This window comes from Triturus cristatus, chromosome 12 (genome assembly GCF_964204655.1).
Source record: "Triturus cristatus chromosome 12, aTriCri1.1, whole genome shotgun sequence".
NCBI lineage: Eukaryota > Metazoa > Chordata > Amphibia > Caudata > Salamandridae > Triturus > Triturus cristatus.
The window spans coordinates 236,021,311-236,040,187 of NC_140595.1; the positions used below are offsets into that span (position 1 = coordinate 236,021,311).

The window sequence follows — 18,877 nt, forward strand, 5'->3', positions numbered from 1 at the left end:
TGTGTGGGGGATATCTTGCCCAGTGATAGCTTTTATATGGCGCAGTATAGTGAGCCAGAAGTTGGCTATTGTTCTACACTCCGACGCCAAGTGTAAAAAGGTCGCTTGGGGGGCACCACAACGCCAGCAGCACTCATCATCTCGGAGCCCCATCTTGTGCAGTTGTATGGGGGTGCAATAAAGGCGATGTAAATATTTGAAGTGTATGAGCAGGAGACGGTAATTCAGCGATAAGCGCTCCAGCTGTTTACAGCAAAGACTCCACTGCTCATCTGTAAGATCAATCCCTAGCTCTTCCCCCGAGGCCCTACGCGCAGTTGGGATAGTTATCAGGGATGTCTTTTGTGTAATTTTGTAGATGTGTGAGATTCGTTTTTGCCCCGATTCAACCGCCAGCAGGTTTTCAAGTGTCAACAGTGACGGCGGCGGGTCCGGGAACATGGTGAATTTAGTCTTACAAGATGCCCGAAGCTGATAGTATATGAGCATATCTAGCGCCGAGGGTGCCTCGGGATCACACATCAGCTGTAGTGTGAGAAAGGTACCCGCGGGATTGAGATCGCCACCCACTTTTAGGTTATGACTAGAAGCACGGTCCCGTGCCTTGTTGTCCATGGGGGGGTACAGCGGGTTATTGAGAAGTGGCATGGTCGGAGCATATAGTATGTCCAAGCGTGCCCATTTGCGGAGACCCTCCCATGCCCACCTCATGGCCTGCACCGTGTCTATTTCATCACAGGGATGTTTGTATGGTTGGAATAGTGTCGTGACCAGTGGGAGTGGTGCCACCCTGTCCACCTCTATTGCCACGTGAGGCTGAAAGGGCGTTGGATGTGCCCAAAAGTGCAAGAATTGTGCCTGTGCACTGTATGCATATAGAACAAAGTCCGGAGCTGCCATTTCCCCCTGCTCCTGTGGCAGCGTCAGTATTTCCCAAGCTACCCTTGGCTGTATCCCGGCCCACACAAGTTCAATCATGAGCGACCGAATACGGTTAAAAATATGCATTTGGAGTGGTAAAGTAATGTTGACAAAGAGATATAGTAGTTTCGGTAGTATAATCATCTTGGCCACCGCTATGCGGCCCGCCAGAGAGAGGGGGAGGGTCTTCCACCGTTTCACCCTGTCTTCAATCCAGGACACCACCCTGCCATAATTTTCGGTCCATAATTCCTGCATGTCACTGCTGAACCATATGCCTAAATATCAAAGTGGGCCCGACACCCAGACCAGTGGGTAATCCGTTTCAAAAGCCTGGGTTCCGGTAGTGAGCGGGAGGAGCACAGATTTGCTCCAGTTGACGTTTACACCTGACAGTCCACCATATCTCACGACTTTACGTGTCATGGGTGACAGATTTTCTTTGGGGTTCACCGTGTATAGCGTGATATCATCCGCATACATAAACACGGTTAGTGTCCTGGTTGTAAAGCTGATCGCTCTATTGGTATGGTGTTGCCGTAGACGCGCGGCCAAGGGTTCTGTTGCGATCGCAAACAATAGGGGCGATAGAGGACAGCCCTGTTGGGTACCTCGAGTGATAGCCAATGGCTTTGAAATTAGCCCATTCACCCTGAGTCGCGACGTGGGTCTTGTATAGAGAAGCTGTATTTGCCAGATGAAGACTGGGCTCAGACCCATCCTACTGAGAAGTGGAAACAGGAATCTCCATTCAAGGGAATCAAGCGCCTTTGTGGCATCTAAAAACGCCGCTATCGCGGACACATGTGGGGCTAGGTAATGCATTCATTCAAATAGCGTCTGAAGATTATGGGATGTGGATCTGCCAGGCACAAAACCAGATTGGTCCGGCCGGACAATTAAAGGTAACAATGGTTGGAGCCTGGTGACCAGCAGTTTGGCGAAAATGTTGGAGTCTAGGTTGATCAATGAGAGTGGGCGGTATGAGTCGCATTGTTGTGGGTCTTTATCTGGTTTTAGGAGAGTGATTATGATAGCCTCGTGCATGGATGCGGGAAGAATCCCCTCTTGCAATGCATCCTGATAGACCGCCAGGAGGCGGGGGGCAAGCAGCTCCGAATATTCTTCATAAAATTGCGCAGGAGGCCATCATCCCCCGGCGCCTTATCCGCCCGCATACTGCCAATAACCCGCCGAATGTCTTCAACGGTTAACGGTATGTCCAGATATTCGCGGTGTGTTCTGCTGAGTCAGATGAGTTCTATGGAGTCAAAGTAATCTCCTAGGAGTGCTTGAGATGGGGTTATTTGAGATGTGTATAACTGTGTATAGAAGTCCCGCATGGTGGCAAGTATGTCAGGCGGTGAATGTACCAAGCCATCGGCGGGGGTGGTGAGTGCAGTGATGAAAGTGGAGCCCCTAGGCGGGCGCAAAAGATTTGCGAGCGTCTTGCCCATTCTGTCCCCTTCGCCATACCGATGCGCCGTGGCATACTTATGTAGGAACTTTACTTCCATTTCAGCCTCCTCCTGGTACTCAGTTAACTTACTGCGGATAGTTCCAAGGGTCATGGCTGATGGTGTTATGAAATACTGTTGTTCCAGGGCATGCAGTTCTGCATCTAGACGGCCCAGCGTACCGCGGATATCACGGAGCACTCTAGTTTGTCCCACTATACAGTGCCACGAACGACCACCTTGAAGGCTTCCCACAGCATCCCCTCGGTCTCCACCGATCCTGTGTTTTGGTCGAAATATTCTGTGATGTGTGTGTGGAGCTGTTCCCGGAACGCCGTATCTAGGAGGGCGTTAGGTGGTAATCGCCACGTGAAAGGTTGTCTGTAGGGTTGTGGTATATGTAGGGTCAAAGTGACTGGTGAGTGGTCCGATAGGGTCCGGGCGTTATGTGACACCTGCAACACCCAGGAATGTAGGTCTGGGGATGTGAGCCAGAAATCCAACCACGACCATGCGTTATGTTGCTGTGTGATACAAGTGCCCTCCCGAGTGTCAGGATGGAAGACCCTCCTAGTATCAACCAAGCTGTAATCCTCCATCAATCCCCTTAGAACAGTAGCCGTCTGTCTGTGGGTGATGTGTGCGTGAAGCGTCTACCCTGTCTTCCTTCAGTGACAAGACTGTGTTAAAATCACCCCTCCAGATAAATGCAGCTTCCCCCAGTGATTGGATTTAATGCCACACCTGTTGCAAAAACACAGGATCGTCCACGTTGAGCCCATATACATTGGCGATAATGACCTGCTGGTGGAATAATGTACCCAGTACTAGCAGGTAAGGCCTTCCGGGTCACTAACTACTTTTGTGGATTTCCATGGGACTCCCTTTTTGATCAATATTGCTACCCCTCTGGAATAGTTAGAATAACAGGAAGTGTATATCTCACCCCATCTACTAGACTTCAATTTATCACAGGCTGTACCCCTAAGATGGGTCTCCTGTAACAGGCACACCTCCAAGGAATGTCTCACAAGATAGGATTGCACCAGTCGCGTCTTCGTGTGGTCATTCAAACCACGTATGTTTCAAGTGATGCATGTTAAGTTAGTCATGTCTCTGGTGTTTGAGATATGTCTCCGTAGCGTCTAAAGTCCCTGAATGTGCGTTCATCTACCGCAGCCCCCTGTTGTGTCCCACCCACAGTGCAGTGACAAAGTCTTAGCTGTGAAATACATGTCCAGGTTGCAAGGTACTCAAAAGAGGAATCTATTTGCATTGCAATAAACAACAAACAAACAATAACGTAACCCGCCCACTCCAACCCCCCAATCAGGTTGAGAGACTAGAACTGACCACCCCATGATTAGCTTAAACATCTGTTGTAATCCTACTGTTTCAAACTCCCCCCCCCCCCCACTATTAACATAACCCTAATAGAAATTAGACTAAATGGAATTATCCCAGAGGGGGCGTGAGTTTGCTGGCATACTGCCCTGTCACATCGCAACAGGGTGACTTAGCTACAATGGAACTACCTAAAAAACATTGGCATAATCAAGACTGAGAGCATGTAGGAGGACTATACTTTTCACTCCCCGTGTAACACCGAGCCGATCACCAGCCCGGATTCCTTACGGGACCAATCTTAAATGGTATCACTATTTAGTCATTGTCACTTAGCTGACTGCAACGTGCTGTCCTTGTCACGGCCCCTTGGCTCGCTGATGTTTCGCATGTTGCTTGGTGAATTCCATTGCGGCTCTCGCCTCCGTGAAGAACAGTGGTTTGCCGTTAACATGTACTCGAAGTTTGGCGGGGTATAACATTGCGTACTTAGTTCCTGTTTTCTGCAGCAGTTTCTTTGCCGGCAGGAACTCGCGTCGAGCCGCCTGGACCGCCTGTGTGAAGTCCGGGTACAATGAGATAACGTTATTCTGCTATTGTAACTCCCCACGTTCCCGGGCCAGGCGAGGTACAGTGTCTCTGTCCCTATAGTTAAGCAACCGAGCCAATATCGTGCCGTGGTAGGGCACCTGGCAATGGGCGGGGACCAAGTGTGCGGTGGGCACGTTCCACTAGAAACATGGCGGAGAGTTCAGACCCGAAGAGTTCCTGAAAGAGGCCCTCAACGTACTTCTCCATGTTGGATATCTTTGTGAACTCGGGAACTCCAGTTATACGGACGCTGTTCCTCGAGCGGGTCCTCGTTGCGCGCCTTGATGACCTCCAGTACCTTCTCCATACGGGGAAGAGGATCCTGCGTTTCCACCTGGCGATCATCTGCATCAGAGACTCTCGTTTCCAACGTGTTCATTCGGGTTTCTTGCTTGTCCACTTTATGCGACACCTGGTCCGTTCGGACGGCAAGTGAGTCAATCTTATCGTCTATTTCTTTGAGGCATACTTCTACATCACGTAGCATTGTCTTTATGTCTTCTTCCTGTTCCAGTTCCAGTTGCGTCTCGGGCACAGTCGTCTGCGACATTAACTCACTGTCGGTTTGCCTGGTGTTCAGTTTGTCGAACGTTATTTTCGATTGTTTGTTATCTTCCCTGCCCATTACACTTTTGCTTTGCGGCAATACCATCTGGGACACAAACGGCAAACCTGACGCCTTTTAAACACTTCTCCCCGATGGTGTCCTGTTGGTGCAAGTGGGCTATCCTGCAGAAGAGGCATGAGGAGAGCACCTCCTCCATGCCTTGGTTCAGCCCGCTGTGGGGATGGGAGGATTCAACACCCCCCCCGGTAAGAACACCCCTCTGCTATGTCTCGCCCGGGATATCACCAGACCTCCACTCCTGCAAAGCAATGCCTGCGCTTCTGTGCCGTCCTCTCACTTTTCTGGAAAGTCCCCTCTTGTGTGCTTCAAAAGGCTGCGTAGGTTCAGTCTGGGCTGACTTATGGACACTTACTTCCTTTTTTTGCTCCTTTCACTCCAGTCGGGGCCCGTTCCGCAGCGCGGCGGCCGCAACCTCAGGGCATATATCGTAAGTCGTGGCTGATGGGGATGGCCATGATGATCAGCAGTCAGATACTGAAACCACTTGGGGGTGCGTCCCACCTCTCAGTCCAATGGTTTAAATTAGTGAAGCGCTCGTGCCTCGCATATTTGTATGTACTGTGCAAGGCCTTTCTCACCTCCCACTTAGTTCGTCCGCAGCCGTGCTTGGTAAATGTGCAACGGCCGTCGCGCCAAAGTCTGTCTCAAGTAACTGGCCCAGGCCTAGTTTAATGGCTGTCAGCAGCAACAGCGTACAAGGGCCCAGTGCCGAGCCCCGCAATTTCCTCCTTTTTGGATTGCAGATCCAAACCTCAGCGCCGCAGGAGTTGACCCTGTGGCTTGTGTCGCACAGGTTTTATTGAACCTCACGTTGCGAGCACCTCTTCAGCATGAGACCCTCCTCGAGGTTCCTCTCCACCCCACCTTGCTCTCTGAAACTCACTACTTGGGACCCAAATCCCCCCCCCCCCCCCCCCCCCCCCCATAATTGGACCACGGTTTGTCAGACTATGCCGCTATATCCTCACCAGCTACTGTTTAACATTTTTTATCCGATTACGAGCTGTAGCTGTTAATATCAAAAATCATTTAAAAAAAAGTTTAAACAAAAAAAGATGTGTCCATCTCGAGTGGAATGCTCGGAGGTCCAAGCACTCATTACCATTAAACTGGACTATGGAAATGCCCTCTATGTTGTCATCTTGGCACGCCTTTTCAAGATGGTCCAGAACACAACCACCAGGCTTATTCTCAATCTACCTCCACGTACCACTATCACTGCTCACTTACGTAATGAATTCAATTCATAATCTTTATTCAGTAAGATTAACGTTAGCCATAAATGAACAACAGTAAAATACAACAACAACAAACAATTAAAAGACTGATAAAAACAAAATACACCCATACAATATAAAACCGTGCAGTAAAACCCCCTGCTTCAACTTTTATACGACAATGAAGATATAATACTTTTTCTAATTTGAATCGCTTCCCAAATATATGAGGGAATACTGAAACAGAAAAAGGGTTCCCCAATGTACAGAATAATCTTAACTCAACATTGTAATCCCTAACGTTATGTACAATGAAAATTAGTTTCAGGTATTGTTTCCTTAGGCCATCATAACAACTGCAAAATAGAGTAAAGTGCTGTGTGCTCTGTTTTGAGATACCCTTACATGGACACGGTATCAAATCTCTGGGACACTGCTTCATAGTGGGTAAAGCAACAAGAAAATGTACTATACCCAATTGCAACTTTAAAAAACAAACAGTATTGAGTGTTAAATACCAAGGACAAATATGGTTGAATGCCCTCCCGAGAAGAAAGTAACAAATAACAAATCCAGTGGATTTCTTAGATTCAGTGAGAGCTCTATTTTCAGACCTGTCTCCTAAAAAATGGGCCTTAACCGCGTTCTTATTATAATGATTTAAAAGTTTCATTAATATGGGAAAGCCAGGGAATTTTTAAAAACATCATCAATTTCTAGATAATCCAATATAATTGCTTTTGTGAAGATCGTTTCCGGTTTAGACCAATTTGAGTGGTATAACATAATTGGCTTCAACAAAAGTAAGTCCTCCAAGTGAGTTAACCCAGCCTCTTTATGAAGAATATATGATGGAGTAGAGGCGGGGTACATAACAAATGCTTAAGAAAGGCATTCTCCACACGTAAAGCCCCACAGGCCCCCTTCATACAGAGCAGCAGACAATACTCTTGCCTTGTAGATGTTAATAATTTCTTTAACAGGGTGACAACCTAGTTTGCGGGAGAACCTAAAGACTCCCTCGCAGACTCTGCTCATTTTAGATCTAACATTTTGAGGATGTTGAGACCATGAGCCATTATTAGTAAAAAAAAGAAAGAAAAGGATACTCAAGTAGTTAAATGAGTTTACCCTCGCAATTGGGGAACCTCTGATAAGAAAAAGTCCTGCACTTTTGAGTGTATTTCCCACGACATCATAAATGTCTAGGCTTTATTAAGCATTAATTTTCTAGTCTCCATGAAATCAACAAATACGTCCATCAGTCTCTGCAAACATCAGGACCGCATCATCAGTATACAATAGCACCGAACGACCAGCAACTATGGTCACGTCGGCTTGCAGAGACCTCAGGGCATTGTCCACCCCATTAATATAAAGGGGAGAAAGGGAAAATAAAAATGGAATCAGGGCACAGCCCTGTCTAATTCCCCTCTTGATACTAAACCAGGGGTCTCCAACCTTTTCTGTAATAACAGCTAATTATGTTCAACGAAAATTATCACGAGCTACTCTAAGTTATATGATAGTCCATTCAAGACTGTCAGGAGTGATCACATCAAGGCATTAGACAGGGTTGCCAGCAGTAAAGAAGAAAAACACAATCAATTTGGAATTAATCTACATGGGTAATTCATAACAGCCATAGCTGCTATTCTTCGACACCAAGGTAATAATATGAGTAATAAATGTCTCCAACTATAACAATAGCTTAACATTTATTTTGGAAATTGAACCACTTTTCTCCAAACATCAGCTTATGAGTTTTGAAAATAGCCACATTTTCATATCAGATACATGGTTTTTAATTTTAGCATTCAAATAATAATATAATCAAGCAAAGGCTTTCATGTTAGTAGCCTGAGATGCACACAGGCAAGCTACTCACAGGTAGCTGGAGAGCTACTGGTAGCTCACGAGCTACTCGTCGGAGACGCCTGTACTAAACAATGGGGAACTTTCCCCATTAGGGCCTAAACGGACCTTGGCAGACAAATTCCTGTACAAGTGGGACAAAAAAAGCACAATGTTTTCAGGGACCCCTAATGAAAGAAGTGTATGCCAGAGGAACAAATGATCCACCAATTCAAAAGTGCTTCTGAGATCGGCAAAGAACTAGTAAAGAGAACTAGGCTTTGCTTTTGTGTACTTCCCAAATTAGCAGGTCTGAGTTCACACACGGCTTCACTGTCCCCCAACCCCTTCCTGAATCCGTATTTGGCCTTGGAAAGGATTGAGTTTGGTGGACTACTGCTCTAAACATTGAAGGAGAACCCTACCCATCAATTTTGCAGAGCAATCCAGGAGGGAGATGGGAGAAGGGAGATCCCTTCTTAAAAATAGGCACTGTGATGGAATATGCCCAGCTGGAAGGAATCGGATCCTTAAAGGCTGCATTGAATAGTCGAGCCATGATCGGGCCCCAGAGTTCACCTATTGCCTTGAAGGCATCAACCGGTACACAATCAGAACCAGAAGCTTAAAACTCAGCACTATATCCTAGTGCGCTAACGACCTTGTCCAGAGTAACTTCTAGGGGCCTATTACTTATTTGATTGACATTGAGCATCCCCCCTTGAGGTAACCAAATATCTCATGCTTGGAGGGGGACTAATTGAATTAATTCTGGTGCATTATCATTTAAAAACAAAAAGGGGCTATTAACCATTTTCCAGAACAAAGGGGCATCATTGGTCTCAGCTGCCAGGGCCAAGTTCGTCCAATCCTCTTCCCTAAGCGCCTTTTTTCCAAGAGAATGGGGCAAGGGTATAGTGTTATAGTCCTTCCTTAATAGTTTAATAGCAGCGTGGTACTTAGGTGAATTATGCAAAGCAATCCAGGTCTACTTAGGAGCCTGAGTACATGAGTGGTCAAACAAGTCATGTCTCTTTAAAGACCTTGGTCTAGGAAATTGTGTCAGTAAAACAATGAGAGATTTAGCAATAATTTCAAATGCACATATCACCCCAGCATTGTCCACCTCCTTACCCAGGCAATAATTGAACTCAGGAGCATTTGTTAACAATTTTCCCAGTACACGTAGAGGGGTTACACCAGTCCATTTAATTCAAACACCATTAGATCTAGCTGGGCCAGCATTAACAACCTGGGTGCTTATTGCTAGGCTGTCAGCATAGAAAGACATAAATAGAACCAAAGGGTTATGATCATTTACTACAGCTGGTATTACCCTAAGCTCGATGATAAAATCACTAGCAAATATCAATAATAGTATGGGCTCCTCTGCTAATGAAATGTGTAATCTGCACATTGTTCTCTGTATTACAGCTCTCTAAGATTAAAAAGTCATGTTTAAAAATTAGTGAGTTTAAGGACTGACCATAGGCGTTGTGCAAAAGTGTGAAATACCCACACCCATATAGTCAATAAAGCCACACACATGCCTCGCTGAAAGGGAGCATTTTTGCATATTACAATCGCCAGCCCACAGGACAATACATTGTTGAAAAATTCTTCATTGGCTGCCTGTACATAATCTTACCTCACCAAGCTTCTTACACATACTTACAAAACACTTCCCAACCTTGGCACTTCCTTTCTTAGCAGTTGCATACACTTCTATGTTCCTTTCAGACAGCTTTGCTTTACATCTCACCTATCTCTAGAGCAGGAGGGCACTCATTTTCCTACTTGACTCCCAATGCTAGAATAAGCTTCCCCACTCGATTTGTTCCTCTCGATTTTCCTCAGAATTGAGGAAGAAACTTAAAACCTGTGTGTTCTAACTAGCTTAGTTTCGAACCTCCAGGCAATATTTCTGTTCCTCTCCAAGATACCCACATGGGGGAAATGTGCATCACAGATAACATAGAGAGGGTTTGAGATGGACAGGACTAGAGAGAAAGGCTGTGTTTTGCAGGGATTGTGCGATGTAGCATTTGGCCACTCGCAGCAAATTGAGCTTAAGGCTTTTCCACAAGTTAGGCCCTGCATCCAATCCATTATGGCCAATACGAAAGGCTATCTTGTTCCACATTGGTGTTATCAATGGACCCCCTAGAGATTTTATGCCTATTGTAGGAAACTTACTTTAATGTGCCCATTCTTCCAGCACACCAGCGTTTCTACAATTTCAACTCTGGAGGTGCAATTCTAGTTCATAGTCCTGGCCTTTAGACTCAAATCTACACTAAGGGTATTTACAAAGATCTTGCCGCACTTAGTCGGTCATTTTATAGAAACAAGATCTGCCCAAATCCTTTGCTGGATGACTGGTCCAGAGTGCAGCGTCTTTCCAGATGAACATTTTGGAGCTTTGAGGCCCACTGTAAGCATGCAGCTGAAAATTAGCTGTGGTTAAATAATCCCTGGTTCCAACACATTAATTCATAAGTGCGTTTTAAAGAGTTCAGTAGAAGTTGTTCCTTTCAGCACAGAGGGTGATCAAGATGAGATCTTGACTTTGGAGGCTCCAGTGTCAATAAGCTATACTGGAATGTATTTGAAGCCCCAGTGCCTTTCTTCAGCACTGCTTCCTTTATTCCACAGAACATGATCAGATGATCCCCAGCTCTCAAATCCTTTAGAAGGATCTACATTGGTTGTAGGTCTGATGCTTCATTGACTTGGAGCTAGACTGCTTCTGCTAGGACATTTAGTAGTTATAGTGGATAGTCTGTTGGGTTGGCGCCAGTTTATGGTCTGTGGTCCCTTCTAAAGCAGCTACCTCCTTAACCTGTACCGAAAACTGTTGATCTAGACCATACCTCAGAACTAAGAAAATAATAATGGTGTATGTGAAGCGCCAGTGCAGGAGTAGGCCAAGCAGAGGGTGCCAGATCACTGTTCCCTCGATTGGAGGTACACTTGTCACCATGAAAAAATCTTATAAGCCATGGATCAAGAATTCCAGGGTGAACTCTCTGAGCAAGGCCTCAACATTAAAGTAGCCCATGTGATATTTGCCTGTTTCAGGATCCCATGCATAGACACATTCCCATCCAGAGAGAATCATCTTCGTCCACTCTAGTGCTTCAGGGAGAGAGATCTAGAAGCATGGAGGAGGGATGCTCTTTCCTTTCCCTGACTTTTGGGGCTCATCCTTGACTTTACCTCAACTCCGATAATAGCCAGAATTCTCAGCTACATCAGCTGGAGAAGATTGCTGGTCCCGATGGTAGCCCATTCTCGTCTAGGAGATGCTCATTTCCTCAAGTTGCTCTCATGCACATGGAGAGAGAGGACTCCACCTCAGACTTTGGGTCATTGTCAATGCTTCAAAATAACTGCTTGGCAACTGAGTAACTTCATCTCCAACCCCATGGATTGTACAACCCTAAAAGCACTGCACTTACATAGTTGGCAAAGCAGTGGCTTCTCAACAGCACTGCCCTGCACAAGACCAACCAACATACACACTAGAACCCTTTTGTTCAAATCAGCTTAAACATACAGCATCTACGCATGCACAGCGTTTCATGAGAACTATCTCCCTGTCTAGAGATGCTTTAATTTAAAACAATCTTCATATACCAGGCAATGGTAAACTGACCTCGCAGCTCAACAAAAGACAAATGGCAAAGTCTTTTCCGAGGCACCCACCCATGCTAAATATAGCCCACTGCAAAAATCTATCTGGAACTGACTTGTTTTACTTTACTAATAAGCAACTCTCGATTAAATATACCCAATCAAACAACCACACACTATTTATCAATAGAATTCCCAGGCCCTTATTAAAAGGATGCCCAGATTAAGAAAGTGCAATTGTGCCACACTACTGTAGACAGTTCTTTATAAATGGGGATAATATAAACTATCTGGTAAACTGATGGTCTTAAAGCTTAAGGCTTATGCTCATATGCGGACTTCTTCTGTAAGTAGTCTGTGGGATTATGCCCTGATCCATTGGTGCCTGAACCGCCCATTATCCTTGATTTCCTTAAAGACAGTTTCCTCCCTAACTTTTCTGTTTCTACTGTTAGGGGGCACTTGACCACTTTACATATGTTCAGGTAGCCTAGTGTATATGTTAAGGACTTGTAGCATTACTCATCTCAGCTGTTGAAAGGGATTTATCTCTCACTGATTAGGCATATAATACCTATTTGAAATCTGCCTCTGTTGTTACCTGCTTTGCCTCCCTGCACTTTGGGCCCTTGGAGGAGATTCTTCTGAAATTCCCTACAGTTAACTTGTTTTTAGTGATGGCTGTTAATTCTCCTTTAGGCATGGAAACACTGGCAGTACTGCTTTGTAGGGAACTTTTCCCATGGCTTCTTCTATTAGATTTTGAAAGACGTCCCTCTTCACTTTATCTAAGGTGATGTCTTACTTTCATCCCTTTCATGGGATTATTCTTCCATACCATTTTGAGTCTATTGTAGCTAACTGATGTAGCAGGTATATTAGATGTTTCAGGAGCTGAGTAAATTTACCTTGCCTGTGCAGACTCCGATTTTTTTTGTGTGAGACAAGCTATCTCAACGGCATTTAATCTCACAAAATTTGACTTTCCTTGGCTGATTTTCAGGGGAGGTTGACGTGGACCAGGCCACTTCCTGCAGAATATGTAGTACTGGTACTTTGAACACGCTCTACAAGTTTGTGCAAAGTTATCAATTACATGTTCGCTCTTAGACCTGCATGTTAGGTTTGGCCATTTGTTTCCGATTCAAACATTTGATTCCTGTTTTTACTTACATGTGTGCATTAACCTCTTTTGTGTTTGCAGTATTGTTAGAAATGGGGGTCTTTAGTTGGCAAGGGCTTGCACCTTTGTCCAAATAGGGACCCTTCTTCCTAGTCAGGGTAAGAGAGTTACACTCCTAAAATAACCCCTGCTCACCCCCTTGGTAGCTTGGCACGAGCAGTCAGGCTTATCTTAGAGGCAGTGTGTAAAGCATTTGCACATAACCAACAGTAATACAGTGTAAGCACTACAACAGGACACCACACCAGTTTAGAAAAATATCCAATATTTTTATATCCTTAAAACAAGACTAAATACGGTAAAAATCCACAATACAGTACTTTAAAAATAGGTAGTTCACAAGATGTCTTTATATTGCAAAAATACGATGAAAACACAGTTTGTACGAGTCGGTAGCTCGGTCCGAGCCTACCACGATGCTGAAAACAACAGAGTCTCGCAGTTCCAGCTGACCGCGTCGGTACGGGCTAGCAACAGCGTGAACAGACTCGGTAACAGTACCTTTCTTAGTGCAGCTTAAACGGAAGTGCGAGCTGGTCGTGGCATCCGTCGCGGTGCAAAGTGGAAGCTGTGCAGGGCGCGGTGTCCTCTCGATGCGGTGCAGGCAGCAGCTTGGTGACGATCGTCCAGACGGCGTCGGTGAGACCAAGGCTTGCGGTGCAGGGCGAGACTGTGCTCGATGCGTTGCTAGCAGGTTGCGGTGCCGGCGACAGAGCCGGTTGGCGGGAATTGGCATTGGCCAAACCGGACAGCTGTGCGTGACGAGGCGGTCATGGGTGTCGAGCCAGCAACGACTGTGTTGGTGAGACCAGGCCAGCGAAGTGAAGCGGGCTGCGGGGTCCACAGGTTACGGTGCAAGCAGCGGCTTGGTGGCAGTGGCGTAGGTCATCGTCGGTGAGACCAGGGTTGCGGTGTAAGATGCGGAGGGTGTGGTCTGCAGTGCCTTCAGGACACCAGGCCAGTAATGGAGTTGGTGACAGAGTCGGTCGCGGTTCCTTCTTCTGTGGCAACTAAAACAGCGGTTCCAGGAGCAGTACCCAGAGGTTGGTGAAGTCTTTGCAGTCGCTGAGAATTCTGAACAGGAGGCCTGCTCGATTTCAGGCCCTTGGAGATACTCAGCACAAGTAGAGAAAGTTCAGTCCAGTCCTTTCACTGCCCAAGGCAGAAGCAGTAGCTGCAGGCCAACCCAACAAAGCAACAACACAGCAAAGGGGCAGTACTCCTCCTGGCAGCTCTTCCAGCGCTTCTTCTTGGCGGGTTCCTTGATTCCAGAGAGTTCTAAAATCTTGGGGTCTGGGCCCCAATATTTATACCAGCAAATCCTTTGTCCTCTGAAGGCAGAGGGGCCTGTACCTAGTTCAAACCAGTTTTGGGTGCATTCTGCCAGTGTGCACCTTCTTCCTTTGTCAGTGTGGGCCAGGGTCCTCAGACGCACCACAGGAGGTGGAGCCAGCATTGTGGAAGGCAGGCACAGCCCTATTCAGACCCGGGTGCTGCTACTCCCACCCATCTATGTGCAGATTGGTCTATTCAGTCTTGTGCTGACTCACCCTGTCTCCTGGAGTCTCCCCCAGCCCCTGTCACTCACAAACCAGACAGACAATATACACGCTAGCAGAGGCGGACTGGATGGTTAGGTCAGAAAATACCTACTTTCTAAAAGTGGTATTTTCAAACACAGAATGTTAAAACCAACTTCACTAAAAGATGTATTTTATCATTCAGGCATACTAAACTCGAATTTCTACCATGTTCCCTGTGTCAGTTAGGATTATAGGATGTTATAATCAAACTGCCCACTCTGGCCTATGGGGAGCAGGTAGACTTGCAATAGTGAAAAACGAAGTAGGCTCTAATTCACTACCAGGACATGCCACACACACCAGAGCATGTTCTACCTTTCCCATACAACGCACCCGGCCCATGGGGGTACCTTGGGCCTACCTTAGGGGCGACTCACATGTAGAAATGAGAAGGTTTAGTGACTGGCAAGTGTGTGCACTTGCTAAGTCGACATGGCCGCATAAGGCTGCGCACAGGCTCTGCAGTTACACTTTACGGGCTGTTTGCGTGGGTGGCACTATTCAGTGCTGCAGCCCACCAACAGCATTTGATTTATGGCCCTGGCACTCGCAGTGCACTTTACTAGGGACTGACACATAAATCAAATAGGCCAATCATGCAAACACCAATCCATAACACATTTTATAACAGGAGCACTCGCACTTTACCACTGGACAGCAGAGAGAAAAGTACGCAGAATCATTACACCAGCAAACACAGAGTCAAACCGGGAGGTCAGAAAGCAAAAACTTAGGGGAAACACGCCAAAAGATGCCAAGTCTAACAAGTAGCCTATGGTGTATGTCAGTTGTAGGAATTGAGATCCCTGCATTTTTATGCCATAATGAGGTGATGACTTGTATGACGAAGAGGATTGATGCAGTACTGGTTAGATTACTCCTCAGTAATGATTAAACTGAGTCCTAGTCTTGGTTATCACAGACCCCCCCCCCCCCCCCCCCCTCTCTTTCTACTCTCCTGGTGGTGTGAACAACCCTTTGTGTTCAGGAGACTCCTTGTATTCTAGTAAGGAGATTGATTGAGGGATAAACATATTTTACTACCTCCTTGGGCGGGGAGGGGGGTGTACAGGAGAGAAGTTGTATGTTAAAATCGTTATGTGCAGATGTATCTATAAATACTTTGAGGTATCAATTTTTTTTATTATAGTGTTGTCTTAGGGGTGGCTCCCCTCATCTGGTAAGGACGGCGATGAGAAGGAATCTGACCATTGTGAGTGGCCCTATTTTTGGCTTGCACAAATACTAGAAAATGCTTCATCCGCGGTCATTCTACTTATAGTATAAGGCTGCCTCCTGTGCAGTACTAGGATTTTTTAAATGTATTTCTCTTTCCTTTGTTACAGCTGTGATAGGATGATTAGGCTAATCGTTATAAAGCCCCCATGCCCTGAGAACATTCTCTCAGTGATAAGCATGGATCCTCTGTTAAGCCTTCTCCATGCTACTGATCTTGCAGCACTGCAGGTGGGGACTTTAATGGGCTTCCGCTAAAGAGCCACTTCAAACTGGGATACTCTTATAATTCCCATTTTAGTAAATCAGATACAATTTATTCCACTAGCTCCATAGAAACATCAAGTCCATCACTTGATATGTGCAGTCTTTCTTGCATTGTGTTTTTTCACATCTGCTGTTTAATATGTTTCTGTGTCTTTAGGCTCACCTAATCAGATGTTTGGACTTTAATTATTTGGGTTTAGAAAAGATTCTTAGATCAACATCTGGTTGGATGCTGCTCCAAAGATTTCTTTTAGCTTGCTTATATTTTTGGGAGCCATTAGTGACTGACTGGGCCAGCTGCGCTTAAGGTGAAGCCAGGAGTGATGATGATGGACGTAAAACAAGCTCCATTGACCAGATGATATAGGCCATTAGAACTGGATCCGTGTCTCACCTCAGCTGCTGTGATGCAGAATTTAGAGTTCAAATCAAATGAGGATCTCTTCGTGTTCGCCCAGATCCAAGTGGTGGCATTGTCAGGCTTGTGAGGTGTACATACATATTTCCAATATTGTCATTTAACTGAAAAAACTGGAGTAATAGCAACAGTATTATCCACCTGAATTGCTATAAGTTCTGAGACCGTTTTTTCCAGAAGTTTCCAGGTTGTTCAGAATGTGGTTGCCTGATTATTGGTTGCAGCTCATACAAAAGACAAGACTCTGCCATTGCCTTTTAGGCTGCACTGTTTTCATTTTCATTAAGCCTGATGTTTCCTGAATAGAGTTAGTCTGACAGTTTTCTTGTCTTTTCCCTGTTCTAATCTGGTTTGGAAGGGTGTGCTTTTTCTGCTTGATATCAGTTCCAACTTTGTGGAACGCCCTTCCTATATGGGTCCAAGAAATCATTCTCCATTCAAAGGAATTTTGAACTATTTTGTTACTGAGTTGTCCTTGGGTCACTTTGCTTTCAGCACTAAGAAGGCACTGTTATTCTGAAAGCCTCACAAACTGATAAGTGACCTACGTCTGTCATTGCTTTCTCTGCAAAATATAAATATTTACTGATGTCTTAAGTTCCTCCAATACTAGATGTTATATACCTTTTTTCCTCAGTTACATAATCTTACCATAACCATGGTATCGAGAAGGGATTAATTAGTTGTGTCTTACTTTGTTTCCTGCACAGTCTGCAAGCTGTTCTTTGTCTCACACTCCATTACCCAAGTTTATTGATTTTTGTCTCTGCAGGAGGCTCACCGTGTACGCTGTCCACAATGTCGCTTTCAGTCAGGCCGCAACGACGGATTCTCTCCACATCCATCACTAGGAGCCATTCCTTCGCTGGAGTCAACTCCTCAAAGGAGAAGCCTTGCAGGTGGGTACCTCCGTCTTCAGAGACCTGCCCTGGTGTTTGTGTGGGAAATCATATCAACATCTAAAATGAGAATCTGTTTTCGTGTTTGTGTGGGAATTCTTCCCCAACATGGTGTAAGCGTGCTTGTTTAAATGTTTGATAGGTAAGTCTCACCAGGCATGAGGTAAAACAATCTACTGCACTTTGGGATAAGGGACTAAGGGCCTCATTTACATTTTGGGTGACGGGATGCTCTTTCAACAAGCATTGGCAATGCAATAGGTCTCGCATTTATGAGATTTTGAGCTATTGGCATTGTAAATGACAAGACCTTTTATTTATGTGTTTAAAAAACCTGCAATAATAAATGGCATTTTCATTTACAATAGCAATAGGTCAAAGTTTTGAAAATAGGTAACGTCATGACTGGAGCTGAGCTGGAGTAGACAGGACTGGAGGAGAGCAGAAGCTGGAGCAGAGCAGGAGCAAACTTGTAGCAGAACAAGAATTAGCAGAACAGGAGCTAGAGCAACACAGAGGAGGAGCGAAGACTCCAACAGCAGAAACAAGTCAAAGGATTGGCGATGCACTGGTACTCTGATCAGAGGCACTTTATATACTGTTTGGACAGGGACTACCTGATAGCAAGTGGCTTGTGTCTAAGAGGAACCACCTGTTAAGCAGCATATATGACTGGTGTTGATGTTTGGTGGCCATCTTAGAGAGCAGTCTCACAAAAGGAGAGTTGGATGGTAGCTTTCCACTAGATGTTCCCTTTGCTAGACCCGAAACAAAACAGCACAGCCTGCCACCACTTTGGAGCTCTGAGTTTCCTGCAAATGGTGAGAATCGGAGATCATAGGAACTAGCGGCAAATAGACAGGAACAATTGACCACTTGATTCTTTCCTACTAAGATATCAGCACAAATATGAACTTTTAGAGGCAATACAATTTGGCACATAAGTGGAGTAAATGTAAGAGAATGGATGGAGGTCTAGAGATCAAAGATAGAGTTTGAAGCCTGGGAATGAAGCAGAGAAGACTCTAAAATACTACATGTTGATATTTGAGATGTTGTTTTCCGTACTCTTTGTTCTTCTTCAGTGTTCCCCTTCATACCCCTTCCTAATTCTGGCAGGGAGGGCTTGGTGTTTCAGCACAGTTCAGGTGCCATATTAAGATGTGTTATTTAAAGGAGACAACATTATGACCAGGTGCTGGAAATGGAGCATCTTAATGTGATGATACTGTGGTGTCTTAACGTGTTTGTTCTTTGAACATAGAGAACCACTCAAGAAAGTAAATACACAGATTTGAAAAATTAAATAACGCAAACCACAAGTATAGAGCTGAATGCTTAAAGGCTGTGGCTGTGCCTGTCCTACACACGATACAATTATATACAAAGTACAGTTCTGACTTACTATAGTTCAAATTAGGACAGGATTCCTTAAAGTACATTTTTTAAGGTTTTGTGGTACAAACTATGAACTGTTCTGAGGCAACATTCGATGCATCATCCTTGTAATATATATCTGAATGTTTGCAACAGCACATTGCTACTTCTCGTCAAAATCATGTGTTTAACTCGGCTAAATTACATTCCAAAATTACCATGAAGCATTTTGCGATGCCGATATTTTGAAGTCAAACATGTACAAG

The 18,877-nt window shown here is 45.2% G+C and overlaps 1 protein-coding gene across 4 annotated transcripts in view; it reads left to right on the forward strand.

The window, feature by feature from the left end:
• Positions 1 to 18,877, forward strand: part of RIPOR1 (RHO family interacting cell polarization regulator 1) — a 1,579,345-nt gene that overhangs the window by 164,078 nt on the left and 1,396,390 nt on the right. For all 4 annotated transcript variants that reach the window (XM_085639402.1, XM_085639400.1, XM_085639399.1 and 1 more), the window contains exon 2: positions 17,108 to 17,234. In XM_085639402.1, the coding sequence (XP_085495528.1) occupies positions 17,134 to 17,234 (101 nt within the window). In that variant the 5' untranslated portion in view covers positions 17,108 to 17,133. The remainder of the gene's footprint in view (positions 1 to 17,107; positions 17,235 to 18,877) is intronic.